The 18,189-nt window shown below is 36.6% G+C and overlaps 7 protein-coding genes and 1 non-coding gene across 8 annotated transcripts; 5 read left to right on the top strand and 3 right to left on the bottom strand.

Moving 5' to 3' along the window:
* LOC146537240 (chorion class A protein Ld2/Ld41-like) lies at window positions 1-668 on the bottom strand. Its single transcript, XM_085188247.1, has 2 exons — window positions 511-668; window positions 1-391 (listed from the first exon to the last, which is right to left on the bottom strand). The coding sequence occupies exons 1-2, from the start codon at window positions 559-561 to the stop codon at window positions 50-52; spliced, it is 393 nt and encodes a 130-aa protein (XP_085044373.1). The 5' UTR covers window positions 562-668; the 3' UTR covers window positions 1-49.
* Window positions 669-1,656: 988 nt separating this feature from the next.
* LOC146537239 (chorion class B protein Ld32-like) lies at window positions 1,657-2,521 on the top strand. The gene is made up of 2 exons (XM_085188058.1): window positions 1,657-1,791; window positions 1,927-2,521. The coding sequence occupies exons 1-2, from the start codon at window positions 1,753-1,755 to the stop codon at window positions 2,473-2,475; spliced, it is 588 nt and encodes a 195-aa protein (XP_085044184.1). The 5' UTR covers window positions 1,657-1,752; the 3' UTR covers window positions 2,476-2,521.
* Window positions 2,522-4,540: 2,019 nt separating this feature from the next.
* Window positions 4,541-4,611, top strand: TRNAS-GCU (transfer RNA serine (anticodon GCU)). Its single transcript has one exon. It is a non-coding gene; the product is annotated as a tRNA-Ser (tRNA).
* A 496-nt stretch (window positions 4,612-5,107) lies between these two features.
* Window positions 5,108-6,027, bottom strand: LOC146537237 (chorion class A protein Ld19-like). The gene is made up of 2 exons (XM_085187846.1): window positions 5,891-6,027; window positions 5,108-5,489 (listed from the first exon to the last, which is right to left on the bottom strand). The coding sequence occupies exons 1-2, from the start codon at window positions 5,939-5,941 to the stop codon at window positions 5,154-5,156; spliced, it is 387 nt and encodes a 128-aa protein (XP_085043972.1). The 5' UTR covers window positions 5,942-6,027; the 3' UTR covers window positions 5,108-5,153.
* Window positions 6,028-6,701: 674 nt separating this feature from the next.
* Window positions 6,702-7,542, top strand: LOC146537236 (chorion class B protein Ld32-like). The gene is made up of 2 exons (XM_085187962.1): window positions 6,702-6,855; window positions 6,944-7,542. The coding sequence occupies exons 1-2, from the start codon at window positions 6,805-6,807 to the stop codon at window positions 7,487-7,489; spliced, it is 597 nt and encodes a 198-aa protein (XP_085044088.1). The 5' UTR covers window positions 6,702-6,804; the 3' UTR covers window positions 7,490-7,542.
* A 2,520-nt stretch (window positions 7,543-10,062) lies between these two features.
* On the bottom strand, window positions 10,063-10,893 carry LOC146537235 (chorion class A protein Ld5-like). Its single transcript, XM_085187844.1, has 2 exons — window positions 10,737-10,893; window positions 10,063-10,451 (listed from the first exon to the last, which is right to left on the bottom strand). Exons 1-2 carry the CDS (start codon window positions 10,785-10,787, stop codon window positions 10,116-10,118), a joined length of 387 nt encoding a protein of 128 aa, XP_085043970.1. The 5' UTR covers window positions 10,788-10,893; the 3' UTR covers window positions 10,063-10,115.
* A 574-nt stretch (window positions 10,894-11,467) lies between these two features.
* LOC146537234 (chorion class B protein Ld32-like) lies at window positions 11,468-12,329 on the top strand. Its single transcript, XM_085188105.1, has 2 exons — window positions 11,468-11,626; window positions 11,707-12,329. Exons 1-2 carry the CDS (start codon window positions 11,576-11,578, stop codon window positions 12,235-12,237), a joined length of 582 nt encoding a protein of 193 aa, XP_085044231.1. The 5' UTR covers window positions 11,468-11,575; the 3' UTR covers window positions 12,238-12,329.
* Window positions 12,330-14,497: 2,168 nt separating this feature from the next.
* LOC146537233 (chorion class A protein Ld5-like) lies at window positions 14,498-15,138 on the top strand. Its single transcript, XM_085187755.1, has 2 exons — window positions 14,498-14,659; window positions 14,734-15,138. The coding sequence occupies exons 1-2, from the start codon at window positions 14,609-14,611 to the stop codon at window positions 15,085-15,087; spliced, it is 405 nt and encodes a 134-aa protein (XP_085043881.1). The 5' UTR covers window positions 14,498-14,608; the 3' UTR covers window positions 15,088-15,138.
* The last annotated feature ends 3,051 nt before the right edge of the window (window positions 15,139-18,189 follow it).

The raw sequence follows: 18,189 nt of genomic DNA, 5'->3' as shown, positions 1-18,189 counted from the left end.
TAGGAATGCATAAATGTTTATTTACTGTGTTGATTCTTTTATTAATGATTTAGTAATAGTAAGCTGTGTTGGCACCACATCCACAGCTACCAGCGATGGTGACAGCTCCAGCGGCTGGCAACGCGCCTCCAAACTGAACAGCACCGAGGATGGGCACCTGTCCAGCAATATCAGTGATACCAGCAACTGGCAGCTCACCAGCGACAGCTACATCACCGATACCAGCACCGCCGTAGGCACCTGCTGCCATGGGGACAGGAGCGTATCCAGGTGCAGCCAGGCCATATGGACCTGCAGCATAAGGGCCAGGAGCGGCCAGACCTAAGGGTCCAGCAATTGCAGCCGGAGCTAAAGCTGGTGCAGCACCGCGCCAACACTGACTGTACACGTTCTGAAGAGAAAATAATTATATAATTTTATTATATTAATAAAGAGCCTGTGAAACTAAAATAAATAAATAAAACTTTATATCGATGTTTATATTAATAATTTAAAGTATAATAAGTATACCTGAACCAAGCAAGCTTGGACGCAAAGTAGCACAAAAGCTAAGGTGGACATGTTGATGTGTGTTCAACGAAGACGAGACTTCAATAATTGATTTCTTTAAGCCTTCCAATTTATATATTGTCCGTAGTCTATATTTACATTATTCTTTCGTAATCTTGTTCACGCGTGTGTGTCCTTTATATTACATTTTTATTAGCGATCAAGAGTAAATAATAGTACGAAATAAAAAATATCATGTCTTGAAAAAGCATTATTGTAACTGCTATAACGCATATAACAGTTATCTATCATTCGATAAATCTAGCAACTTGATAACTTGATTTTATTAATAAACTAGCGGCCCGCCCGCGGCTTCGCCTGCGTGAACTACGTTATTATTAATTTCTGTCTCCATGAGTACCTACGTCCTATAATTGACGTCCATGCATAATTTGAGACTCCTAGCATTTGTAGTAACGAAGTTTCATACAAACTTTCATCCCCAAAAACAACCCCTTAGAAGTCGAATGTTGCAAGTCTTAGCGAGCACCTACGTCCTATAAGTAACTTCTATGCAAAATTTCAGATTCCTAGCACTTGTAGTTTCTGAGATTTCGTGATGAGTGAGTGACCTTTCGATTTTATATATATAGATTCATAGCTTGCCGATAACCAATCGTTGATCTTAATCTATGTTATATTAATCGATGTTTTGGGGAGAGATAGAAAATCTTAGCTAGTTTAAAATAAATTAGAGATATTTATACAATTTCAAGAATAACATACATTATCAATTGGCCTTTTTTTTAGAAAAAAAAAACTAAATCTATTGTCAATTTATATCGATATAAGAAAAATTTGTCTAACTATTTGTTTTTTATTATAAAATAGAAGTTTCAGAAAATAACGGAATATCTTAGTTTTTCATGGATTGCCTGGCAGAGTCCTTATCTTTCTACCGAACTAAATTTGAAATATTCTACCTACTCCAAATACATTGAGAAATCGACATATTTTTTCAAAATAAAAATTAATTAGGGTTAAAAGTTAATTTCTTTCATTCAATAATTTTTCTTATGAGCTATTAATAAAAAAATCAAATGACATGTACTCGTACAAGTTAAATATACGTACAAGACACTATGGAAATGAAATCTTGTGTAATACCAACAACTGATTAGCTATGTTCTAGAATGTTTTCTATAAAAAGGCTTTACGTTTCAATAATAGCGTATTTACGAATTGAACGTGAAAATAGTAACAATGATGTTCAAAGTTGTTCTTTTGGCTTGCCTTATCCAGGTATGTAAATAATATATACTTAAAAGTCTTAAGAGGGTAACGTATCATAATTTAAAAAAATTGAGTAAGTTTTTCTTCATACATTTTTCAAGTAACAATAAATTTAAAATTATTTAAGTCTTTTATTCATTCTAGGCGATTGCTGGTCAGTGTATTGGATCTGCATTGGCTGGCGCACCTTTAGCTGCGGCTCCATTACTTGCAGCCGCTCCATTTGCTGCTGCTGCGCCTTGTGGGACTGCTGGTGCTCTCGCTGCTGCCGCTGCACCCTGGGCTGCTGCTGGCCCCTTTGCTGGCGCTTACGGACCTGCCGCTGCAGCTGCCTCCAACGGAGGTGCGCTTCCCACATCAAGTGCATCGGCTATTCCCCCAAGTGGAGTATCTTTGATATCCGAAAACGCTTATGAAGGTGCCCTTGCAGTTTCTGGAGCTTTGCCCTTCTTAGGTACTGTGGCACTCGAAGGTGCTCTGCCTACTGCTGGCGCTGGAGCAATTGCCTATGGATGTGGCAACGGAGAAGTCGCTATGTTGAGTGAGGATATTGGAGCTGCTGGTATGGCCGGCCCATACGCTGCTGACGCTTTTGGATACCGTGCTGCCTTAGGCATGGGTGCTCTTGGTTACGATGCAGCTTTAGCTGGACCCTTCGCCCGTGCTGGGGCTGGTTGTGGATGTCGTATATAATTACCTACTTTTGTGGTTGTCCCAATAAATTATTTGAAGCAATTTATTTTGATTTTATTAATTTTTCTTACCAATATTAAAATTACAATTTTTTACCGGGTTACCGGGTACAGGTCAAGCGCCCAAGTCCAAATAATAAGCGTTTCGTTAGATAAGAATAGATTTTAAACAGGAATGCATTTAGAATAAGCTTGAATTGGGATTGTGAGCGTAAACGAATACCATACGAGTAGTATGCATGTTGATCCCCTTTGTCTATATGACAAAATACTAAAAGTATATAAACATAAAAAGTACTAGGCTGTCGTGATGCAGCGTCACAACGTCTGACTGTAACGTGAGAGTCGTAGGTTCGATTGGCACTCGGGGGAATAAGTTATTGTCATTACTTCGTCCATAGCACTAGTACTTGGACTTTGCTCACATATTTTATTAGAAAAAAAAGAGCGAAATTGCCAAAAATATATTAACCTCTAGCCATCATCAGCTATTTTATCGAACCTCGAACGGCGGCCATGTCTCGGTGAACGGAACGCACGCCGCCCTCTGACTAGGTGCACTGCTGATCTAGGTTTAGTGGACCGGAGGGAGTGGCCAACATAAAAGTGGGATTTTACTCATTCTCTCATTCCGCCCATACATATAAAAGTATACATAAGTGTTAACACACACACACACGTGGACGTTGGTGTGCGCTGCAGATTTTAACTTTAGCAGTTGTCAAATGTCTTAGCAGTTGAATCAAATAATCCAATATCGAAATCGAATCGAGAATAATTTATCGAATATCGAATCAAAACTAATTAATTGAGAACCTCCTCCTTGTTTTGAAAGTTAGTTAAAGATACAAATTTGTGACAAAGAAATACAGATTTATCATATTATGTTGTTTATTATCAGTATAGATATGTATTGCTATATATTTGCAGGCAAACTCATGCCTTGAGTTCATACAAATGCCGATAACTTTTTTTAATGAATCGATTTTGATGAAACAAACTTTAGATGTTAAGTTGAGTTAAAACAAAGCAATTGGTGAAAGTTTTAATTGAATCGCTTCAGTACTTTCGGAGATAAACGTGATTATACATACAGACAGACAGACAAGAAATTAAAAGAATATATTTTTGCTTTCTATTATTCTTTTTAAGTGTCAGACAAAATATTTTTAAACGGTTTTATTTTACTGTTTTATTATAAGTATAGATTCCTTGAAAATATAGACACTGTATAATAGATTTGTGCCCGCGCCTCTTGGAAACCGTCCAAGCGCTCTGACCACTAAGCCATGCGTTCTCGTCAATTGTTATACACTTGTTACATCCTATCCTATATCTTATAAAACAAAGTCGCTTTTCGTGTCTGTCTGAACTTTCTAACTCTTCTTCTACTAAACCACCCAACGGATTTTGATGCGGTTTTCATCATTAGGTCGAGTATTTCTCAGGGAAGGTTTATATATAGTTTATTATTTGTACATTCTTATGTAAATTAACATAAATACGATAAATGTGTCTAAAGTCCTACCCGTTGAGACACTTTCGCGCATGCGCTGCTTTAATGGTAAGTACTACATGAAAAAATGTTCTGGAGTATGGTTCCTCTTAATAAGATCTACAAAAAAGTCCACGACGGCATTTTCATATCTTTTAAGAATAACGTGTAGTGATCATTTTTCTATCTAAAAATAATAATTTCAATATATTTTTTATTGTGAGTCATATTTTTCCATAATGGTATTAATCCTTATCCTTTAAAATGGTTTATTAATTTTCTACGTTAAACGAAGATAAAATGTGATTTTAAGAGAGATAAAACGCATTTAATTGTTGATACATCCTGCCGTTGACACATCAGCTGTATGTCACTCAAGTTTCACTTATCCCTTAATCTCAGCATATAAATAAGTATATTAGTTACGTTGGCCATTTAATGTAGATCAAAACTGTCTTTTACTGTTTTTCATTTTAATAAGTACTTTAGAAGTTGTTACAATATCAAAAAATCCTTGCTGCGAAACGGCTCGCCACTCGCCATGCGTCCGCCGCGCCCGCCTTCCTTACACGCATCGGTGGTTCAGTGGTAGAATGCTCGCCTGCTACGCGGGCGGCCCGGGTTTGATTCCCGGCCGATGTATTCTATTTAATTTTCCTCACAGGCAGCCACGTATTGCTTGCTTTTCATCAGGGACCGAATACCCTCTTCAGCGTTAACCACAAGCTCGAAAAAAAAACCCGCCTGCCTCTATAGCAACGAAGATTTAGATGCGTTTGCACGTATTGGATAATTGGAGTTAAATTTATTATTTCAGCGCAATATATTTGGTTTCATATCTTTTATAGTAGTTATTAGTAGGTAGGTTTTTGTTTATAATTTCTTCCGTATAAAAATAGTCATTTAAATATATTTAATAAGTACTTAAAAAGATTAGTAGCATAGATTTAAAATTACGGTACCTACTAAGAATTAACTTATCTTAAGTGCTTTGTAAACATACATTATACGAATAATCCAGTAGTAAAAGCGGGCGAAGCCGCAAGGGGGTCGCTAGTCTTATATATGTTGTTAGTCAGTAGTTTTAAAAATATTATTATTGAATGTCTTAACGCTATTTGGAAAAGAAAAGAAGATATTGTATTCATACATTTATTTGCTCTGGCTTAGTTATTTACTTTGATTTAGTAGTAGTAAGCTCTGTTGGCACCACATCCACAGCTACCAGCGATAGAGACGGCTCCAGCGGCAGGTACGGCGCCGCCGAATTGAACAGCACCAAGGATCGGAACCTGTCCGGCAATATCAGTGATACCAGCAACTGGCAGTTCACCAGCGACTGCCACGTCGCCGATACCAGCACCGCCGTAAGCACCAGCAGCCATTGGGGCAGGCGCGTATCCGGGAGCAGTCAGACCAAATGGACCTGCAGCATAAGGTCCAGGAGCAGCGAAACCCGCAGCAAGTGCAGCCGGAGCTAAAGCTGGAGCAGCCCCAGCCCAACATTGGCTGTACGCGTTCTAAAAATAGAAAATATTATATTTAATACGTTTGATAAAATAAATTATAAGTAAAATTTATCATATATCATTTTTTAATTTCAGGTTATATCCTATGTAGGATAGGAATAGGTTGTCCTTTTTTAAGATGTTACGTGTTTAGTGGTGGAAATCAACAATATATTTTTTTTAGGTTCTCGCTATATAATGCACATAGCAGCATAGGAGGGAATTTGGGAAGTTGGTGTAAAGACACACACCTGCGTTCCAGCCACTTCACTTTCCGAAGAATTCTGGAGGCAATGTTGAGCGGAGGAACTTAACGCCGCGCTTTGCCTCGTAATCAAAGCGAGGAAACAGGAGTGCATATAAGTAAGCCTACAACTATGATGGAGAACTAATTAGGAAGTTACAATATTTACCTGAACCAAGCAAGCTTGGACGCAGAGTAAGAGGAAGGCGAAGGAAGACATGTTGCTGTTAGTATTCAACTGAGTTGAGTATATGATAGACTTCAATATCGAAGTTTATATATTACAACTTTTCTATATTTAGAAGATTATTGTGTAATACTCTACGTAAGCATATATATTTTTTTATTATTTTTATTATATACACGTATTTTTTTCTCTTTATAATACGAGTATCTGTCGTTCTGACTATAATCGTAAAGGTTGTGAGTTCGATTCCCACCTGAGGCTATTAATTATTCATATTTCCTAGCCTTAGTAACAGAACAAAAAGCAGTGTCGATTTCCACCATTTAATGCACAATGTCTCGCAAATAGGACGAAAAATGGGACAAAATGTTTTAATTTTTTTTTTCTGGTTACAAGTAGAGCGATGAAATGGAAATTGAAAAAAAATCAATCCCCGGAGTAGGGATAGAACCCATAACTGCCACGTTCACAGCTAGACGCCGTGCAGCTGCACCATGAGGTCCTTATAAAAATTTATGACAAAATATACTACGATACACAAATATCCTACATAATAATATAGATAGATTTTGTAGTAAAAAAAATATCATTGAAAAAATTATGTTTCTACTTGTCAGGAATGTGAAAGTGAAAAATGTGTGAAAGTATATTTTTTTTATTATTTTGTATATAATAATATTATATTTAATCATGTAATTATGCTTTCATTGAAACAAATCTATTGACCCATTAACAAATCGTCAGATCTCACGTACGCGTTATTTAAAAGAGGTTATAGAAATTAAATGTTTCGTAATATCCAGAACTGATAAGTTACACACTCTACTAGGTTTACTATAAAAAGCTATTACAATTTTATAATAGAATATTCAGAAATTGAAACTTAAATAACAACAATGATGTTCAAAGCTGTACTATTAGTCTGCGCTCAAGCTTGCCTTATTCAGGTAAATATTCCGGAAAAAAAAATAACAGTTTAGTAATAACATTACTTATTATAATTTTAAAACTCATTCTTTGTTCATTTTAATTTAGTCGATTGCTGGTCAGTGTATTGGATCTGCATTGGCCGGTGCACCTTTAGCTCCATTTGCTGCTGCCGCTCCATTTGCAACTGCTGCGCCTTGTGGAGCTGCTGCTTCTCTCGCTGCCGCCGCTGCTACACCCTGGGCAGCTGCTGCTCCCTTCGCTGGCGCTTACGGACCTGCCGCTGCAGCTGCCTCCAACGGAGGTGCGCTTCCCACATCAAGCGCATCCGCTATTCCACCAAGTGGAGTTTCTTTGATATCCGAAAACGCTTATGAAGGTGCCCTTGCAGTTTCTGGAGCTTTGCCCTTCTTAGGTACTGTGGCACTCGAAGGTGCTCTGCCTACTGCTGGCGCTGGAGCAATTGCTTTCGGGTGTGGCAACGGAGAAGTCGCTATGTTGACTGAGGATATTGGAGCTGCTAGTATGGCCGGCCCATACGCTGCTGATGCTTTTGGATACCGTTCTGCCTTAGGCATGGGTGCTCTTGGTTACGATGCCGCTTTAGCTGGACCCTTCGCCCGTGCTGGTGCTGGTTGTGGGTGTCGCCTTTAAATATATGTACATTCTGGAGGCTTATGTTCTAATAAATTACCTGAAGCAGTTTATTTTTTATTTTTTTACTTTTAAAACTAAAGTTATCTGGCCTGTCCTATATTTGCTATTCATTTCCTTTTTTTTATTCTACGCTTTAGTTTCCACATTTCCACATTTTAGTTTTTAAAATAAAAAGTACGAAATATAGAAGCCAGTTATGGTGCAAGAGGACAAGTGTGTAACTGTAAAAGCGACTGGTTGTGGGATCCCCACTCGAGAAAAAATATACTACTATAAATATTTATTTAAATTTATACTTTCATTTCTTCGCTCTGGTATCAAGGCAAAGCGCGGCGTCGAGTTCCGCCACTCAACATGCAATGCCTCCAGAAGTCGGCGGATAATGGAGAACGCAGTGAAGTAACACTAGGTTCCCTGTATCTGTGTATCTAGATATGTGCGGGATATAGTGTGAAACTGATAAAAAAATGTAAATTTATATGAATGCCTTCATTAATCAATTAGTCCGTGTCTGCAGTGGCTCAGTTCTTATCTTTTGTATTTCAAATTTCACTGTCGTGTCGAACATATGCATGTACAAACATTGAGTTATGAGTTTTTTAATCCTATCCTATATCTTATAAAACAAAGTCGCTTTTCGTATCTGTCTGTTGTTTCTAACTCTTCTTCTTCTAAACCACCCAACGGACTTTGATGCGGTTTTCACCATTAGGTCGAGTATTTTCCGTAGAAGGTTTATATATAGTTTATTATTTGTACATTCTTATGAAAGTTAACATAAATACGATAAATATGTATAAAGTCCTACCCGTTGAGACACGCTGCTTTCATGGTAAGTAATACATGAAAATAATGTACTGGAGTATTGTTAGTCTTAATAAGATCTACAAAAAAGTCCGCGACAGCATATTCGTATCTTTTAAGAATAACGTGTAGTGATCATTTTTCTGTCCAAAAATAATAATTTCAATATATTTTTTATTGTGAGTCATATTTTTCCATAATGGTATTAATCCTTATCTTTTAAAATACTTTATTAATTTTCTACATTAAACGAAGATAAAATTTGCTTTTTACACTATTTCGAAATTGCGAATTTCGAAGTTTTACAGAAAAACGCATTTAATTGTTGACACATCCCGCCGTTGACACATCAGCTGTATGTTACTCAAGTTTCACTTATCCCTTACTCTGAGCATATAAATAAGTATATTAGTTACGTTGGCCATTTAATGTAGACCAAAACTGTTTGTTACTGTTTTTCATTTTAATAAGTACTTTAGAAGTTGTTACAATATCAAAAAATCCTTGCTGCAAAACGGTTCGCCCCTCGCCATGCGTCCTGCGACGTTTTGCTTATACAAGTGGTGGTTCAGTGGTAGAATGCTCGCGGGCGGTCCGGGTTCGATTCCCGGCCGATGCATTCTATTTAATTTTTCTCACACGCAGCCACGTAGTGCTTGCTTTTCATCAGGGACAGAATACCCTCTTTAGCATTAACTACAAGCTCGAAAATAAAAAACCCGCCTGACTCTATAGCAACGAAGATTTAGATGCGTTTGCACGTATTGGATAATTGGAGTTGAATGTATTATTTCAGCGCGATATATTTGGTTTCATATTTTTTGTAATAGCTATTAGTAGGTAGGTTTTTGTTTATAATTTAAATATATTTTAATAAGTACTTGAAAAGATTAGTAGCACAGATTTAAAATTACGGTACCTAAAAAATCCATCCTTGGAAAATCCTTATTGAAACTACGAAAATGCGGGTTGCATTAGGGTTTAATTAATTTTTACATTATCTTAAGTGCTTTGCAAACATATGTATAATCCAGTAGTTAAAGCGGGCGAAGCCGCAAGAGGGTCGCTAGTATATAATATAAACAAATGCCATGTGATTTTTATTTACCACCAGTTCCTTTTGAAACTACCAATAGGCAAAGAGAACGTAGTGTCAAGACGCTCCGTTCTCCACCTTCCATGCAAATTAAGGACATTGCTCTTGTTAAGATTTCTCGGAGCGAGGAAATTAAATTTTTAAAATCAAATCATAGAGAGAGTCGAGATCAAATTAACTATCATTCATTGTAATGATGGCTCATTGACAGGGTTCGGTGTTTTTCTAGATCCTGCATCTGCATCTGTATATGATAATGTTCTTCTTCCGGTTCAATATTAAATTGTAAGCTTAATTATGTATTTAATATATTATAATAAATATAAATATATATTTCTTAATACTAACCCTCTGTGTTTTGTATATAATGTATTTGCTTATTTTTATTTTTTTTTATAAGTGAAGGTAATTTTTAACTGGATCTTTTTTAACATGAATTCTTCTACTGTGTAACATTATCTATTTTTTATCATACAACCTTCTTCGTGTCTTCTCCAAATAAAATGAGGTTAGCGAAGTGATATGTGCTCAACTGGCACGCTCAGAACGCCATAATCCTTTGAGTAACATATTACTATTGAAAGATGGTCCCAAGTTCTACATATTTTTGCCTTTTGCCATTTAATATTACTTGTTAAAGAATGGAATCTTACTAATAAAAAAATATATATATGATCGTCACATGTTTATTTCAGCTCGTAGTTTTATGGTTTTTTTTACAATTTAGTAGTAGTAAGCCATGTTCGCACCACATCCGCAGCTGCCAGCGATGGTGACAGCTCCAGCCGCTGGGACAGCTCCTCCGAATTCAACAGCACCGAGTATGGGCACCTGTCCCGCGATATCAGTGATACCAGCAACTGGCAGTTGCCCAGCGACTGCTACATCACCGACACCAGCTCCACCGTAGGCACCAGCTGCCATGGGGGCAGGAGCGTATCCGGGAGCAGTCAGGCCAAATGGACCTGCAGCATAAGGTCCAGGTGCGGCGAAACCCGCAGCAAGTGCAGCCGGAGCTAAAGCTGGCGCAGCCCCAGCCCAACATTGGCTGTATACATTCTGGAAAATTAATTTGACCTATTAACTTCTTATAGGTTATAGGAAGATTCATATGATTTTTTTATTATTGAAATAACGATAGTTCATTTTGGAGCTAGTGAACGAAACTGATTATATTAATTAATGCAAACTATTATAAACATTATTTACAAAGAGTTGCGCTGAGTTCCCTAAAATTGAACGGTGCGTGGGGAACAGAGTGTTTTACCACTATGTTCTCTCTGCTCACCCTGCTATATGCGAGATTCTGCTTGAAGCTAAGCAGAACCTGCAGAATATATTTACCTGTAACAAGCAAGCTTGAATACAAAGAAAGAAGAATGCAAAGCTGGACATGTTGATGAAATATTTTGTATTGTGAAGGAATCGGACACAATGAATTTCACATAAATTTTAACGCTTATATATTGTTCTTGTTCTATAATTATAAATTGTTTCGCAATAATTTAAGCACTTGGATACTTTTGTTAGTTTCTGTGACACTAGTTACTAAAAAAGTTCTAGTAAATTTTATAGTATGATATTTTACGTTTGATATTAAGGCGCTGGCTGTTAACGCGACGGTTGTGCATTCGATTTAATTTACCGATTCGATCAAAAATTGATACGAAAGTGGGTTACAGTCTAATGTTAACACATTAGACTCTCTCTGTCTACTATATGATATATAGACGGGATACACCGTAAATCTAAAGAAAAATAAGATACCATTTTATTATAACTTTAAAGACCTACAGTTGTACTCTGACTCTGACAACAAACAATTATAACTTACTAGCGAACCGGGTAGGCAAAGCGCGGCGTTGAGTTCCTCCACTCAACACGCAATTCCTCTTAAACTCGGCGGAATATGGGTCCCGGAGTTTCTTAATAACTTCCTAACTTGCTTTTAACTTTCTAACTTGTTGTCTAATTTTATTTTATTTCATTCATGATAACATTTCGTTCGTGTATTTATTCCGGTCTATCATCATAATTTCAGATGTCACGTATACTATGAAATATTACATAAATTTAAATTTTTGTAACATTCTCAAGTGATAAATTTATATGGATAAACTACTATAAAAGGGTCGTATTTACGAATCAAACATTAGGAATTGAATACAATTCAAACAGTAAACATGATGGTTAAAGCCGCACTTTTGTTCTGCGCCCAAGCGCTTATGTTTCAAGTGAGTATAAATTAGTTCTAACATATTATATAAGAGACACTTAACCATAAAACATATTAATTAATTAAATTTCATTTTAGTATATCGCTGGCCAATGCCTTAGCCCAAGTTTGGCTGCTGCACCATTAGCTGCAGCTCCTTTTGCTGGCCCCTTCGCAGCTGCTGCTCCTTTGGCTGCCGGTCCTTGCGCCGCCGCTGCTGCTCCTTGGGCAGCTGCTGGCCCATTAGCTAGCCCCTTCACTGCCGGATTCGGACCCGCTGCTGCTGCTGCTTCCAATGGTGGTGCTCTTCCAACATCTAGTGCTTCCGCTATTCCCCCAAGTGGAGTTTCTCTTATTTCCGAAAATGCCTACGAAGGTCCTCTGGCAGTATCTGGAGCTCTGCCTTTCTTGGGAACCGTGGCTCTTGGAGGTTCTTTACCCACCGCTGGTGCTGGAGCTATTGCTTATGGCTGTGGCAACGGCGAAGTTGCCATGTTGACTGAAGATCTTGGTGCTGCTGGTGCATATGCCGCTGATGCATTGGGTTACCGCGCTGCTGCTCCCACCTATGCTCTTGGAGCCTTAGCTGGACCTGCCCGTGCTGGTTGTGGTTGTGGTGCCCTCTTTTGATGATCTATTTCTGAACAATATAATCGTTTTAAAATATGTATACTCAGCAACTATTTAATAAATATAATCCTTGAGAAAAATATTGCCAGTTATTATTTATTTTTCCTTTACAACTACAAATGAATTTTATTTTTTTAAATTGTAATTTTAATGAATTATGATTTTAAAGATTTCTTAAATATAAAATTATCTCCTAAAATGTTACTTCGACACGAAATATAACTATTGCATTTCCTCGAGTGGGGATCGAACTCACAACCAGTCGATTTTACATTCACACCTTATGCCCGTGCGCATAAATAATAAATCAGTCCCTCGAGTGAGAATCGAACCCACAACCGAACAACCACCCTTGTTGCACAACAAGCAGGCAGGGGCAGCGGCACAACTTTTTTATTACGATGAAATGGTCTCAGAATTTACCTGCTAGAATTTTGAAAAAAATTTGCACAATTTTTTAACGGTTTCACATTAGCAGGGTAAGCAGAGAGAACATGGTACCCTAGTGTTAAGACACTTCCGTCCCCACTTTTCTCCAAAATTTCGAGACATTGCATGTTGAATGAATGGAGGTGTATAATTGTGTATAAAGGATACAGCGTTAATTTAAAAATATAGTTTTAAATCTGTCTATTGTGTTTTATTTGCGAATTAAGTGCGAATCGTCGAATCTCTTCCACCGAGGCTTCCGTACCAATTTTAAGATTGTAGGCCATTTACAACTTATTAAAGTTAACAAACTTAAATTTGCGGGCATTTGCACTCATTTTGTATTATAAGAATTAGAAATGATCAGTTGTAATGATTTTTTTCTTTAAAATACTTTAAAGTTTTCAGTTTTCAAATGTTTTCCTTTATTTGTATAGCAAATTCTCACTTCGTGCCAAATTTCATAACTGCCCGTGGTAGTTCCACGGGAACTGTTCTACAGGTTAATATTACCTGGCGATTTTTCTACAAAATGCAGTAAAATCGATACATAATTGCTCGTATCTGGTTAAGCTAGGTTCTTTAAATCTGGCGTTCCGAGCGTGCCAGTTGAGCATATATCACTTCGCCAATGTCACGTTGTGTGGAGAAGCACGTCTGATGGTCTGATGGTCTGATAGTGATTCCGTTTTTTTAGACCTAAGTGACTAGACTTTAATAAATAATGGTGGTTAAATTTGTTTTGACCGACCAAATTTAATTTTTAATTTTAATTATTTATTTTTATTGTTCATTTATTTAAAACTGGACAGCGCCGTTTAAATCGGAACGTCTGATCCCGTTGATAATAACCTCATTGAACTAGCTAAACTCAAATGTGAATTGGGCTCGTGCATCAAGGGTTCCGTACCAGCTTATTAGCTGTACTTGTTGATTGATGAATTAATAATGTAATAAAAAGTTTAGCAATAAATATGATTTTCCTCACATCATTTAAATATAGAAGATAACAAACTGTGTAGCTTATCACCTTGTAATATTTCGAAAATTGTTTGTCTTCAAGTTTCAAGTTCGTACGTGACATATGAAAGATTGGTTAATAGGTCAGTTAAAGAAATTTATATGAATGAAATTAAATATTATATAAATTTAGATATGAAATGACATTGGTATTTAACACGTTGAACAGATTTTATTTTACAGGATTGATATCATAATCTTTTTATATAAAAAATATAAAGCGTACAACGCCGTGTTTTTTTAATAAAACTTAGGTAGTAGGTTTACAATTCTTCCCTAACTTCAAAATATATTTTCTTTAATTAAAATAATGTTCCAACCCCAATTCTGTGAATTGCGATTGCTTGCCGAATCTTTTCTTTGGAGAAATTATAACAATGGCATCAAGTTGTCATCTCATCTAATGTAGTTTTTTACATTAGCTATGCAATTTAAGAAATCCTTTATGCTATTTTTTATTCTTGACTTAACCCACCGAGAGTAAAAAAATATAATATTTTTTAGCGTATCTTCACGTAGTTCCGTAGTCATAGGGATCATGGCAACCTAGTGATAAAACACTTCTTTACCATTAAAACACTTAATTCCTCATTTTCTCCCGAATTCTGACATTGCATTGAGTGATGGAAATTAACGACGCATTTTGCCTTGTTACGTGCCAACGAGAAAATGAAAATATTAAATGTTTCATTACCCTGAGTGGGAATTGAACCCACAATCGTCGCGTTTATAGTTACATATACATTTTATACTTACTTATGAGAAAATATATAGATTATATACGTGTATTTTTTTTGTTACTATTATTAAAAAAAATAAGAATTTCGTAACCCTAATCTAAATATGGGACAAATGAGTATAAAAGCGTCGCGGTTCATATAACTACATTGTGTACTCGCCTTCGTTGAACACTAACAACAACATGTCTACCTTCGCCTTTTTCTTACTCTGCGTACAAGCGTGCTTAGTTCAGGTAAATATTGTAAATTAATTATTTATTTGTTCTAATATTTTCAACTATTCTATACAATAGATTTTTTTTCACAGAATGTATACAGCCAATGTTGGGCAGGAGCTGCTCCAGCTCTAGCTCCAGCTGCAATGGCTGCACCATTCGGATATGCTGCGGGTTTCGCCGCTCCTGGACCTTTAGCTGCGGGTCCATATGGTCTGGCTGCGCCCGGATACGCTCCTGCACCCCTGGCTGCTGGTGCTTACGGTGGTGCTGGTATCGGTGATGTAGCAGTCGCTGGTGAGCTGCCAGTTGCTGGTATCACCGATATTGCTGGACAGGTCCCTATCCTCGGTGCTGTTGAATTTGGAGGTGTTGTGCCAGCTGCTGGAGCGGTCTCTATCGCTGGTAGCTGCGGATGTGGTGCTAACAGAGCCTACTACTACTAAATTTTAAAACAATCATATTCCAGCTTATATAATAAAGGATTAATACAAATATATTGTAGTTTTATAAGCACAGCATTCTTTATTTTACTTCAATAATAATCTACAGCTGTAAGTTTGAAAAGTTATCTTTAGCCGTATTTGAGAACAAATACACACAAGTTATTATTGTTTATTATCCCATATATGCGGCAATCAATTTTATTTTTATTTAAAAATTTATTGCCGAAATACTCAAAATGTTACGAGCTTTTATTAAAATGTTAAATATAATACACCTATAAGTTTCCACCACCTATAATTTTCGATTTACACGGTTTTCTCAGGAACGTATCTACCGTGTAAATCGAAAATTAAATATTTTCAAGTCAAAACCGCGTAAATCCAAAAGCTTGCAGAAAATGCATAATTTTGCTATTTAACAGTTGTGATTTTTTTTCAATATTTTTAGGTGTACACAGAAATAAAAATAAAATGCATTGACAGGTTAAAATATGTAATATATTACTGAAACACTGTTTTTTTATTTAATTACAATACATTAAACAGAAGAAAAAAAATAAAATCAAAGGTTGGTCTGATTGTCATTCATCACTGTCAGAAATTACTCTCATTCGAAGGTTCGAATTCACTTTCATCACTCGAAGATATTTGTGCCGATTCGATGTTTGAACCAGAAATATTTACATTATGAGAGATGGTAATAAAATCGGTTATTAACAATTGCTTCGAATTTTTTGTAAGATCTTTGTAAACTTCTTCATATTGAGCCAAGCAGCGATTTATGTTTTATTAATGTTATTTATTAGTATATGCACCGACTGAAGCAGCAAGCGAGGACGAGATAAACTCTTTCTACTCAAATGTCCACAAAGCTATTACCCAAGCCTATAAAAATTATTTTATACTAGGGGATTTTAATGCAAAAATAGGTCAACCTAGGAAAGACGAACGTTTGATAATGAAGCCCTACGGCTACGGCAAAAGAAACGACAGAGGCCAGAGGCTTATCGAACTTGTCCTCGAACACAAACTAGCAATCCTAAATACCTTCTTTCCCAAAAAGCCCAACCAAAGATGGACCTGGCGCTCACCAAATGGAGAATACAAAAACGAAATAGACTATATATTATCAACTACACCCAACTTATGCCAAAATATTGAAGTCCTAAACCTAAACTACCCGTCGGATCACAGACCAATCAGAGCAACCATGATCATCACAAAACAAAAAAGAAACGCACAGGATATAAAAACAAGGGAAATTTATCACTGAAAACAGAGTTAGAAATATCTAACTACAAACAAGGCCTTTTGTCCCAGCTACAAGATATAACTATTTGCCAAGGAAAAACATCAGTACAAGAACATTATAACAAACTAACAAATGCTATAACTCAGAGCTTACGCGACGCACAAACGCCCAAAGAAATATCAAAAGGTACCCATAGAGTCTTAACAAAACGTACGCTGGCACTCATCAGAAGTAGACAGGAGCTTCAGCATGTTAAGATAAAAACTCGAGCCCAAAAAAATAAACTATCAGCACTATACAAACTAACAAGTAAGTACATAAAACACGACTATAAAACTTACAGATCGATGACTTACGAAAAACACCTGAAACGAGCGGGAAGCTCAAAAAAGGCTCTTAAAGAATTAAAAACATACAAGCTCTGGATAGACAGCTTAAATCGTAAAGACAGGATAGTAAATAATCGCAAGGACATTATAGAGGTAGCTACAGATTTCTACAAAGCTCTATATAGCGACAAAGACAAAGGGAGCACTGACCACAACTATGCTAACTTTACAAATATTAAAGAGAGCGGAAATATAACACCAATATCGGAAAACGAGGTTTTACAAGAGATAAAAAGATTAAAGTCAGAAAAAAGCACAGGACCCGACAGAATTTCCAATGAAGTCATTAAAGCCGCGAACGCGATACTCATTCCACCCTTAACATATTTATTCAATCAAATCTTAGAAACTGCTGAAATACCATCACAATGGCTAGAATCGGAAATTATTCTTATCTATAAAAAAGGAGACCCGAAAGATATCACTAACTACAGACCAATAAGTTTACTTTCATGTATCTACAAATTGTTCTCTTCCATCATAAACAAAAGAATAAGCGTCACATTAGAATCAAAACAACCAATCGAGCAGGCAGGCTTTCGCAAGAGATTTTCAACCATCGATCATATACACGCACTAGAATTAATAATAGAGAAATACAAGGAAAAGCAAAGAGCACTCTACATCGCGTACGTAGATTATAAAAAAGCTTTCGACACCGTGTCCCACTCCAGTATTTGGATCGCTCTACAAGCTCAAGACGTGGAACCAGAATACATAGAAGTAATAAAAAATATTTACAAAAGAAGCACAGCCAAAATAAAACTAGAAGACACAGGCCCGTCATTTCCAATCAAAAGAGGAGTGAAACAAGGAGACCCGCTGTCCCCAAAAATATTTATATCAATCCTAGAGTCAATAGTTAACAAACTTAACTGGGACAAAATAGGTCTTAACATAAACGGCAAATACTTAAGTCATCTGCGCTTCGCAGATGACATAGTACTACTTTCAGAATCTCACCTACAATTACAAACCATGCTTGATTCACTAAACGCAGCCAGCAAAGAGGTAGGACTGGAGATGAACCTCTCAAAAACAATGGTCATGACAAACAGCACAAATATAAAAATATCAATAGACAATGAAATTCTGAAATACACAAATAAATACATCTACCTTGGGAAACAAATCGGATTCGATAATAAACAAAATGAACAAGAGGTTGAACGAAGAGTGCAAAATACCTGGAATAAGTACTGGTCCTTAAGGGAAATATTTAAAAGTAACATGCCAATAAGTATCAAAACAAAAGTATGGATATCATGCCTCCTACCAAGCCTTACCTACGCTTGTCAAACGTGGAAATATACTACGAAAGTAAAAAACAAAATAACCACTTGCCAACGCGGAATAGAACGAAGCATGCTAAAAATCAAAAAGCTCCAAAAAATTCGCCACACTAAAATTAGACAAATCACCAAAGCTAAAGATGCTTTAAGCTTTGCGAAGAAACTAAAG

This window comes from Heliconius melpomene, chromosome 7, assembly GCF_056956725.1.
Source record: "Heliconius melpomene rosina isolate 202511_hmr_F chromosome 7, ASM5695672v1, whole genome shotgun sequence".
Classification (NCBI taxonomy): domain Eukaryota; kingdom Metazoa; phylum Arthropoda; class Insecta; order Lepidoptera; family Nymphalidae; genus Heliconius; species Heliconius melpomene.
This window is presented reverse-complemented; position numbering and strand designations above follow the sequence as displayed.